The 11,237-nt window shown below is 40.8% G+C and overlaps 2 protein-coding genes across 15 annotated transcripts in view; one reads left to right on the top strand and one right to left on the bottom strand.

Annotated features, from left to right (window-relative positions):
• Positions 1 to 55: 55 nt before the first annotated feature.
• Positions 56 to 7,200, bottom strand: LOC110537078 (N-lysine methyltransferase KMT5A-A). 4 transcript variants are annotated; one of them, XM_021622837.3, is made up of 7 exons: positions 6,938 to 7,200; positions 4,999 to 5,155; positions 4,193 to 4,472; positions 2,541 to 2,628; positions 1,565 to 1,624; positions 1,175 to 1,365; positions 56 to 986 (listed from the first exon to the last, which is right to left on the bottom strand). In XM_021622837.3, exons 1-7 carry the CDS (start codon positions 6,944 to 6,946, stop codon positions 776 to 778), a joined length of 996 nt encoding a protein of 331 aa, XP_021478512.3. In that variant the 5' UTR covers positions 6,947 to 7,200; the 3' UTR covers positions 56 to 775. The 4 variants fall into 4 exon arrangements, with proteins under 4 accessions (XP_021478512.3, XP_021478511.3, XP_090048006.1 ...); XM_021622836.3 differs by having other exon boundaries at positions 4,193 to 4,475; positions 6,938 to 7,190; XM_090191880.1 differs by having other exon boundaries at positions 4,193 to 4,475; positions 4,999 to 5,769; positions 6,938 to 7,186.
• A 1,892-nt stretch (positions 7,201 to 9,092) lies between these two features.
• Positions 9,093 to 11,237, top strand: part of LOC110537076 (protein strawberry notch homolog 1) — a 30,303-nt gene continuing 28,158 nt past the window's right edge. For 3 of the 11 annotated variants that reach the window (XM_090191874.1, XM_090191869.1, XM_021622829.3), the window contains exons 1-2: positions 9,093 to 9,433; positions 10,883 to 10,999. In XM_090191874.1, the coding sequence (XP_090048000.1) occupies positions 10,883 to 10,999 (117 nt within the window). In that variant the 5' untranslated portion in view covers positions 9,093 to 9,433. Of the gene's footprint in view, positions 9,500 to 10,882; positions 11,000 to 11,237 lie in introns of all 11 variants that reach the window. The other 8 variants (XM_090191873.1, XM_021622831.3, XM_090191871.1 and 5 more) reach the window with 6 other exon arrangements.

The following is an 11,237-nucleotide window of genomic DNA, read 5'->3' as shown; positions in this document are numbered from 1 at the left end:
GTCTGATGCTCTCAGGACAGTAGTAATACCAGTAATAAAATAGAGAAAAAATATATACTTTGCATAAAACATGTTTATTCAACAATGCCTCCACCCGAGCATACATATTTATTTAAATACTTCCTTGTGGAGCATTTGTTTGTGGACATTTTTACAGTTTTGTGTGTTAAGATAGGAATAGATTTGTTCAAGTTCATAAAACAACTCTACTTAACATGGCATTACATTTACATTTCAAATATTGGAAGTTTCAATGGTTGGAATCATATTCCAGTTTTTGGGAACTTTTCAAGAGGGCTCATAAGTTTGCATCTCATATTTCTGCATCAATCAGAAAGGGCTCTGGCACCATAAATATAATTATTGCTGAGCAACTAACTACTATACAACCGATTATGAAAAACTTTGTATAAAAATGCATTACACTAAACTAGAACCTGCATGCCGTGGAAGCACTGGTCTACCAGTAATACAAAATATACAAAAAGAAATTTGCTGGAAAAAACTAGCATGTTTCATATAGACAGTTAAATATATTAAAAAGTATTGATGTCAGCAAACATTTAGAAGATGTATCTGGATCTAAATGTGTTTAAGTCACTGTAACCTAACCCATCCTCGAAACTGCCTCCTACTAGGTTGTACGCACACACGCCCATTCCCCTCTGAAAAAAATGTGCTAACACATTCTGTTGCTAAGGCAATTTTTACATTAAAAAAACAATCTATTTAAGAAACCATGGTGTTGTTAGCATTCTTCTTCGAGCTGTCTCCATCAATGTTTAAGCCAGGGGTGGGATGCGATGGAAGATTTGCTGCGGTCGCCGTAGTCGTAGAGCAGCTCTTCGCCCTCATCGACGTCTCGCGATGCCACCAGGATGAGGTGAGGTATCCCGTTGATATCATGGAGTTTGGTTTGACAGTTGCCGTTCTTACTGTGGTTGATCAGACGACCCATGCGACCCGTTTCTTTCGTGGCGTCCACACTAGAGGGAGAAGCAATTGAAAAAACGCTGGTATTAAGTTAATCTAACACGTTGGTTATGGTTGAAAAGATATTGTATCATGAAACTAAAACAAAGACATTAGTGCTGCAAACATTGAGAACACTGAAATTGCTTTGCGGCTATGCCAGAGATGCCACACACATAAAAGAGGAAGTGTTTTGACCTACCAGTAGGTTTTGCAGATATACTGAAAGTAGTACATGTAGCAGCCGGTGGTAGGGTTGAGAGCGTATTCGGCCTCCTTTGTTTTGGCATCGGTGATCTGCAGCAGGTCTCCATGGTACTCCACTACATACTGGCCCTTCTGGAAACACTGGGTGGCAAACACTCCTCGACCCTTGCCATCAATATGCTGCACCTGAACCAGATATATTTCACTCAGATATTGGAATACAATATAGTCCAAAAGTCAAGCTAAAAAAAGGTACCAAAGCATTTCAAAATAATCAGGGGAGGGGGGGACATTGCGTGTGAGATGCATTTCATGTCTGCAAATAAACATGCCAGTCTGATAAGTCTGATAGTGAAGTTTCAAAAGCTGTGATCAATGAGTGTACCTCCATTCCTTCCTCGACCCCATTTATGATCAGATCATCGATGTGTTTCTTTTGTTCACACTATGAGAAGACAAGCACAGAGGACATGTAATGATCACTATGTCATAAGACTAATTGAAGAACACAAGTCCTTATAGTTGCTAATGCCATTATAGTCAATTTCATCTTATACATTTTATGAACCTTTTCCATTTAGGAAGAACAAAGTTACACTGCAAACATAAAAAGGTCAGCTTTGTTTGATATTTTGTTTGGTCAAAATATACCAAATCCTTGTTGATAAATAAACAATCAAAAAGCCCTCAAACCAGTGTTTCCTCTGAAAATCAGCTGGCGGGTGGCCTGAACACATTCTTTCAACCCGGGGGTTGGGTTGCGGTTCAGAACAATTACATTGTGGGTCGAAAACATTTGAACACTTTAAAAACCCGGGAGCTTGTCATGTTGCAAATTCCATTCTGTGAGCGGCAAGGCAGACATACAGCGCATTGGAAAAGTATTCAGACCCCTTCCCCTTTTCCACATTTTATTACGTTACAGCCTAATTCTAAAATGGCTAAACGACTGCAGCAGAAACACTGCATCAAACAACTTAATGGCATGCTAAATTGTCATTGCGATCCTGGCTGATATGTTGATTTCTGTTTGATTGATCAAACATTTTATAAACCTGCGTAAATAAATTACATCAACAGAAATTATTAAATTAATTTCCATGACTTTCCCAAAACTTTTCAGATTTGATCATTTTCCAGGGTTGGAAAATGCCATTTTAAAATTCCATGACTTTTCCTGACCTTATAAACCCTGAGCGACTGATAAAACAGAATGACGGGTGTTCAAACAACTAGGTTCTCATTCCACACTAGCTTTGTTTATCTTTCAATTCCGCTGTACAGGACACTGCTTAATAACAACAGCATGATATTGGTCAATATTTTAGTGGTAAAAGGTAATACATGCCCTTTACTCTCACCTTCAGCTCTGATCTGCTTTTCCTGGAGCTTCTCCTTATAGGATAGTAGTCTGTTACTTTGCGGTTTTGGGACTTTCCGCTCTCTGCCCTGGAAAGGAAACGTATGAACTGACATTAACAATCAATACCATTTTTAAATCTACGGGTACATATGAGCCATGACCACATTCTTGTGAAAGTGAACAAACAAACACAACGTGTTCAACAGAAGCACAACGTGTCCAACAGAAACACAACGTGTCCAACAGAAACACAACGTGTCCAACAGAAACACAACGTGTCCAACAGAAACACAACGTGTCCAACAGAAACACAACGTGTCCAACAGAAACACAACGTGTCCAACAGAAACACAACGTGTCCAACAGAAACACAACGTGTCCAACAGAAACACAACGTGTCCAACAGAAACACAACGTGTCCAACAGAAACACAATGTGTCCAACAGAAACACAATGGTGTCCAACAGAAACACAATGGTGTCCAACAGAAACACAATGTGTCCAACAGAAACACAATGTGTCCAACAGAAACACAATGTGTCCAACAGAAACACAATGGTGTCCAACAGAAACACAACGGTGTCCAACAGAAGCACAATGGTGTCCAACAGAAGCACAATGTGTCCAACAGAAGCACAATGTGTCCAACAGAAGCACAGTGGGTCCAACAGAAGCACAGTGGTGTCCAACAGAAGCACAGTGGTGTCCAACAGAAGCACAGTGGTGTCCAACAGAAGCACAGTGGTGTCCAACAGAAGCACAGTGGTGTCCAACAGAAGCACAGTGGTGTCCAACAGAAGCACAGTGGTGTCCAACAGAAGCACAGTGGTGTCCAACAGAAGCACAGTGGTGTCCAACAGAAACACAATGTGTCCAACAGAAACACAATGTGTCCAACAGAAGCACAATGGTGTCCAACAGAAGCACAATGTGTCCAACAGAAGCACAATGTGTCCAACAGAAACACAACGTGTCCAACAGAAACACAACGTGTCCAACAGAAACACAACGTGTCCAACAGAAACACAATGTGTCCAACAGAAACACAATGTGTCCAACAGAAGCACAATGGTGTCCAACAGAAACACAATGTGTCCAACAGAAACACAATGTGTCCAACAGAAACACAATGTGTCCAACAGAAACACAATGTGTCCAACAGAAACACAACGTGTCCAACAGAAACACAACGTGTCCAACAGAAACACAACGTGTCCAACAGAAGCACAACGTGTCCAACAGAAGCACAACGTGTCCAACAGAAACACAATGTGTCCAACAGAAACACAACGTGTCCAACAGAAACACAACGTGTCCAACAGAAACACAATGTGTCCAACAGAAACACAATGTGTCCAACAGAAACAAACAGGTTTTGACAAATTGATTCTGTTTGGCAAGTCAACAATATAGGCGTTGTTGGAAGCAGAAAAACACAAGTACCCAAGCTTCCACTACCTCAAGTTCAGTTTAGTGTACTCCAGATAGTTACACATGGGAGAAGTGCCAACTATGTGCAGTTCACCAGTATCAATCCAAATACACCCTTTTACTTAATGATCTACATGCTCCAGATTAGTGCATGCATTTATGACATCCCAAGGTATGAAAACACCAGATTTGTTTTGATGATATCCAGTGGTAGCTTACATTCTAAGTGTTGACTTCTTTCCTTTGGCCTTGCGTCGGATGTCCCTCCTTTGGTTGGCGAGGTGAACGGCGGTGCTGTTGGCGAGGAGGGTGTGGGTGATGTTACTGGGGGCAGGAGGGGAGGAGTGCTCGGATGGGGCGTGGAGGCAGGAGACTGGGGAGAAGTGGAGAAGCTGCTGGGGGGCCTGGTGCTCTTCTGTCCTGCAGGGCCGCTGATTGTGGCTCTCCTCACGATCCGCCAGCTTCAGGACGAATGCTGCCTCAGAGTTCAGTTTCCTGGCTACTGGGTGGGGAAAGCAGAGAGGAAAGTCTGCTTAAGAACACCAATGTAAAATGGGAAATGAGGAGAGGAAACCCCTTTAAACTGTTGAGATGCTGCTCAGACCAAATCCCCCAGCTCCTTCTTACTTGTGATGAGAAGATTTGACTTATAAAGGAGGGCTGAAGTGATGGATCCTGATGAAGCCAACCTCTTAACAAACCTTTTAAGTTTACCTACTCGGCATTCACAATGCAAATAAAAGTCTCTACATTGAATTTACACACCTAGGCCTTTTCAATTATATACAATACATTGATCAAACACTTGCAACTTGAGTGGATTAAGCTAATTGATCAAGAATTTACATTGATCTAGGCCTTTTCAATTCTATACAATACATTGATTGGTCAAACACTTGCAACTTGAGTGGATTAATCAACAAGATCTGTTGCACACTCAACAAGATAACTGATCAAGCAGAACTGCATAATAGAAAGAGTAGGACGTGAATGCACTGCAGTAGTTAAATGATCACACTACATACCGTCACCTTGTCTCTGTGCATCATTCTGTATAGAGCAGCGTCCAGTGTACTTTCCCTCCTGTATGAGTTTGATGGTCATCTCATCAAGGGCAGGTGATTTGGACTTGCTGTGGTTCTGGTTTCGGAGAGTGATGGAGTGGCTGTTTAGTAACATGTCCTGTCAAAGAAAGAGGTGGACGCCATCAATTATTTGTTGTTTTGTGTATGTGTGTGCGACTGTCAAATCAAAGTTTATTGGTTGTGTACACAAATTTGCAGATGTTATCACAGGTGCAGTACAATGCTTGTGTTTCTAGATCCAACTGTGCAGTAATATCTAGCAATACACACATAATACAAAAATAAATTAAGAAATATCAGAACGGGGCCTCCCGAGTGGTGGAGCAGACTGAAGGCACTACATCACAGTGTTGCGGCATCACTAAATCAAATCAAATCAAATGTATTTATATAGCCCTTCGTACATCAGCTGATATCTCAAAGTGCTGTACAGAAACCCAGCCTAAAACCCCAAACAGCAAGCAATGCAGGTGTAGAAGCACTACAGCCTGGGGCCTGGGGTTTGATCCCAGGCTGTGTTATAACCGGCCGTGACCGGGAGTCCCATAGAGCGGCGCACAATTAGGCCAGCGCTGTCCGGATTAGGGGAGGGTTTCTTCCGACACAATTGGTGCGGTTGGCTTCCTGGTTAAGCGAGTGGGGGGTTAAGAAGCGCGGTTTGGCAGGTCATGTTTCAGAGGACACGTGACTTGACCTTCGCCTCTCCCGAGCCTGTTGGGGAGTTGCAGCGATGAGACAAGATTGTAATATCATGAAATTGGGGAGAAAAAGGGGGTAAATTTACAAAACAATTTATACAAATAATAATATCAAAATGAACAATAACATTAAGAACACCTGCTCTTTCCATGACAGACTGACCAGTTGAAAGCTATGATCCCTTATTGACGTCACCTGCTAAATCCACTTCAATCAGTGTACATGAAGGAGAGGAGACAAGTTAAAGAAGGATTTAAGCCTTTGGACATGGGATTGTGTATGTGCGCCATTCAGAGTGTGAATGGGCATGACAAAATATTTAATTAAGTGTCTTTGAACAGGGTATGATAGTAGGTGCCAGGTGCACCGGTTTGAGTGTGTCAAGAACTGCTGGGTTTTTCACACTCAACCATTTACTGTGTGTATCAAGAATGGTCCACCACCCAACTTGACACAACTGTTGGAAGTATTGGAGTCAACATGGGCCAACATCCGTGAGGAATGCTTCGACACCTTGTAGAGTCCATACCCAACAAATTGAGGCTGCTCTGAGTGCGAAAGGGGTGCAACTCAATATTAGGGAAGGTGTTCCTAATTATTTGTACACTCAATGGTGTGTGTATATACAGTATATTACTAGCAAAGTGTGTACAGCTATGGTTATATAGGATGAGCCTTGAATAGAATACATTATATAGATAGTGGGTAAAAGTATGTAAACATGTAAAGTGACCAGCGTTCAATGACTATGGAAAAAGGGCAGCAGTCTCTAAGGTGCAGGGTAAGTACCGGGTGGTAGCTGGCTATTAACAGTGACTAAGGTCAGGGTACTGGGCAGAGGCTGGCTAGTGGTGACTATTTAACATTATGATGGCCTTGAGATCGAGAGACTGAAAAATCAGCTTCTGTCACAGTTTTGATGCACCTATTCGGGCTCCATTGTTGTTAGCGGAATCCCTTCATTTATCACGTTAAATTGTGACAAGGCTGTTTTCGAGAACATGCCAAACGTGACTGGATAATTCAGCTACAAATACCTATTGCCCACTGAAAGCGACTAACTTTTAATTTCGACCATTCGCTAATTCAACCGATAGAGTAGCTAGCTAGTACCGGGTTAGAGAGGATAACATATACAGCTAGATTAGCTGGCTAACCATGCTAGCTACAGCCAACGTACCCCGTTCATTTCTGTCTTATTTTGTTTTTTGTATTTTTATGCGAAAGGCTTTCGGTCCACTCTTCTGTTGCAGTAAAAAAAATATCCAACAGCCGTATGTCCCCTCTCTTCCCTATGTACACTCTCTTCCGTCTCCACAAAGGATAATTTGTTGTATGTTTTGCTTTGAAATTATTCAGCCCATATAATTTCTACGGCTCCTTCCCTCCGCCATCTTTTATTGTAACTCATTCTCTCGAGGGTCCATGTGAACATTTGTGACTGTATTTATAACGTGAGGTCAGCAGGAGGCGCTGTCTGACAGTGTTTCGGGGAGTTGGCTTCCGAGAGCTTTCACACAAAGCATTTGATTTTATTAATCAACATGAATCATTATCATCAATCATAATTAAAAAAAATCTAAAGAGCGTTAAACCAAGGCCGTATACATTTTAAAGGGTTAATAAATTATGTTACGATAAACTGTAGGGTCTCCTCATCAGGAGACCTATGTGTGTGTGTTAAAACCTGTTTTGAGTGTTGTGACCTTCAGACACTATCAGAAGGCGTCGACATTCAGACTCCTCCTGTCTGGATCCCATTGTGGTTATCTGGTTTTATGAGAACACAAGGCTGCCACAGACCTGATGAAAATAGCCACCTGTCTGAAGATGCTTACACTCGTTCACCTTGTCATGACCCTATCTATACTTGTGATGAAAGGTCAAGTTTCGGTTAAACCCACTTCTGAGTTTTTACTTGCTGGTAAGATGGTTCCTGGTGTCAGTGGGAGGTTAGATTCATTAAATGTTGTTGCCAGGGAAAGTTACGTAAGGGGGATTTGGGAGGCTATATGAGTTACAGGATGTCTTAGACATTTTGCAGAACTTGGGGAGAAAATATCATATACTGTTATACTGTACTCTTTACCAACTTCTACCTACAAATTACATTACTAAAGGAGTATTTTTTAATACGTAAACAAAGAGTCTGTGTTTCCTTTCCATTACTTATGTATGTTTGATACTTATGTAACCCTGATCATTTGTTGAAAAATCATCGTTTTACAGAATCTGAATATTCTGACTAAACTGTGTAAATGCTCTTTCTCAATTAAATTAAATTAAATTTTAGGGCTTTATTGGCATAGGAAATATATGTTTATATTGACAAAGCAAGTGAAATGGATCATAAACAATAGTGAAGTAAACAAAAAATGTACAGTAAACATTACACTTAAAAAAGTTCCAGAAGAATATTCATTTCAAATGTCATATTATGTATATAAGCAGTGTTGTAATGATGTGCAAATAGTTAAAGAACAAAAGGGAAAATAAATAAACATAAATATAGGTTGTATTTCCGATGGTGTTTGTTCTTCACTGGTTGCCCTTTAATTGTGGCAACAGGTCACAAATCTTGCTGCTGTGATTGCACACTGTGGTATTTCACCCAATAGATATGGGATTTTATCTCAATTTGATTTGATTTCGAATTCTTTGTGTGTCTGTGTAATCTGAGGGAAACATGTGTCTCTATTATGGTTATACATTTGGAAGGAGGTTAGGAAGTGAAGCTCAGTTTCCACCTCATTTTGTGGGCAGTGTGCACATAGCCTGTCTTCTCTTGAGAGCCATGTCTGTACATAGTCAAATTCAAAGTCATATCGCTCTCTTGCTCTCTGTAGTTTTGTGTTCAGGTGTGTCTTGTTTTGTTTGTGGCTTTTATGTTTTGTTTTCATGTTTTGTTTGTAAGCAAACTTTTCAGACTGCCTTTTTCAAAATCTTTTACATCATTTTTTACTTAAAAGGTATTACATTTAATGATTGTGTAAAATATTATTTTATTATGAATCATATGATATCAGATGTATCTGTTTATTATTGCTGCTAGTAAGAGCATGAATTGAAAAGAAAGCCTGAGGGGTCCCCATCTGAGTCTGGTTCCTCTCAAGGTTTGTACTTTCCAGGGAGATTTTCCTTGCTTTGTGCTGCTGCTTTGGGATCTCTCTCTATCTCTCTCTCATGATTTGAAATCATGACACACAGACCTCTAATAAAGACCGGCTAACGTTTTAATGTGATTATTTATATATATATTTATATATATATATATATCTATATTTGACCTTACCAACATGGGCGTTCCAAATTACATATGTTGCAAAATGTGTGCTAGACGTCACTTCCTCCAAAGACACGTGGTCACGTGACACGGTTTTAGCGCTCGGTTTCTGGACTGTGAGGTTTAAAGAATTATGCTTGAAATGCCAACATTATTTTCTTTATCGATTGAGGATCGCCAACGGACGCCCCGCGGCCATTTGGAAATACTTTTTTGTCGACGGAGCAGAAAGAATTCTCGACTGAAAATTCCAGCGCTCGGGTTAAACGTCACGTGACCAACCCGCGACTGGCTGCTTGGTAAAGATGGCGGAAGGTGGTTAGAAAACAGAGGAGCGAAGAGGGTAATATCCCGGTTAAGGCAGCGATTAACGGAACGCCCGTTCACTGATATGTGAGTGTTGTTACCAGGCACAAATGTCTGAAAATGGTTGAGGATTTCCCGAGGATCACAGTAAAAGTGAGGCTGTGACGTGTTGCTTTCGTGAAATTGATTTTTGGTGTCCTCTTTCAATGCATGGCAGTTACATTTAGCTGTTAGCGTCTAACTTACTGTACAGTAGCTAGCTGTCTTTAGTAACTGACTGAACATAACACAAACCATCTTAGTTTGATATTAGCTAGCTAACTAGGGTAACTTGAGCTAACTAACTTAGCTATACTATACTCTTGTAACATTACTAGTAGCAGCTAGCGAACTGTTTATTGTTATTGTAGATACATTAGCTATGGCTAATAATACTAGCGACTGCGTTATATCGGGTTATCTTTTAGTAACGTTACATTGATTTGCTGAGTGTAGTTACATTCAAAGTGGTTAGCCAGCTAACTAGGTTATCCAGCAAGCTAGCTAACAGCCAAGCTAACGTTAGTTTTGTTGCATGCAAACAAATGTTTCCCACAGAAACTGTTGCATATCGATGTTTGTTGATACGATAGTAACTTTACTTATAAATTATGTGGACAGTTACTATAACGTTAACTGTTATTAATGATCAATTTAGTTGGAAGCATGCTAGCTAGTTAACTAATGTTAGCTAGCTAATATTGCCACACAGTGAGTACGAATATTGCTGTTCACTTTTTTTAGAGGGTGTGCGGTTTCCTAGCTGGCCTATTCATAATTTGACTGTCTTTGCCTAATAAGCTGTTTAGAACACGTTGTTCGATTTGACATTAGCGAGCAACCACGTCACACCAGGAAGTTGAGACTAGGGAGTCGGTCAGTGCAAACACGTGCCGGGGTCTGAGTCACTTTGTAACCAGGCAAGTTCTCAAGATCATACTCCTGGATCTACACATTGCATTTAAGTGTGTACACACAGACTATTATTGCAGTATTTTTATTATTTTAATGACCAACAAACATCTACAGCAACAACCAACACTGTACTTTATTTATGCACAGCTAGTCACTAGGTAGCTGAGTGAAGTTCTCTGGTCTGATGGTTTTATTAACTGTTAGATAAATAAGGTTTACACAGTCAGTGATCACACCCCTGCCACATGGTGCTGTGCATTAGATGGTCCTAATGTCTGTCTGAGAAATATATGTTGCTAATTATTTATGAAAATTGTTGTTTGAAAACTCCCAACCTTTATTCGGTGTGGTTTGAATTATTTTCTTTGCGCAATAATGCTTCTATTTCCCTGTGTGAAATAGTGTGTTGTAGCAGGGTGTGCAACAGATAGTAAACTGTTAAATCCAAGGTGTCAGAGAGCCCAACGTACAAAAGTCTTAACTAAAGATGGTTGTTTTGGTTAGATCACTAGCAGTGGATAGAGAGGCCTTGCCCTATCTGTCCCCCGCAGATGTTACTCACCAGTTTGTTGCTGTTTGCAGATGATGGATCCTGGACAGGATTTGCTCCTAGCAGCCCTGAGCGAGAGCGGCATCTGCCCTAACGACCTGTTTGACTTTGACCCTCAGGATGCTGCAATGCTGTCTCCCACCCCACAGGTAGGTGAAACTGAGGGTGGCATCTTCCCAGTAGTCCAAAGTGTATTTTAGCTAGAGCTGTGACGGTCATTGATCAGCCAAATGACCACTGGCACCGTTATAACCATTTGACTAGCTTATTTTATTTTCATCCATCTTCATCCATCTTCATCCATAACTGTTGGTTACACAGTTATTGTGCCACTTCTAGTTCTTCTGAATGAAAAGCACTATATAGTAGAGGTCGGCCGATTTAATC

The sequence above is a fragment of the Oncorhynchus mykiss genome, chromosome 12 (assembly GCF_057628025.1).
Source record: "Oncorhynchus mykiss isolate SJ-2025 chromosome 12, ASM5762802v1, whole genome shotgun sequence".
NCBI lineage: Eukaryota > Metazoa > Chordata > Actinopteri > Salmoniformes > Salmonidae > Oncorhynchus > Oncorhynchus mykiss.
The sequence above is the reverse complement of the archived record's forward strand: the minus strand, read 5'-3'. Positions and strand labels throughout refer to the sequence as shown.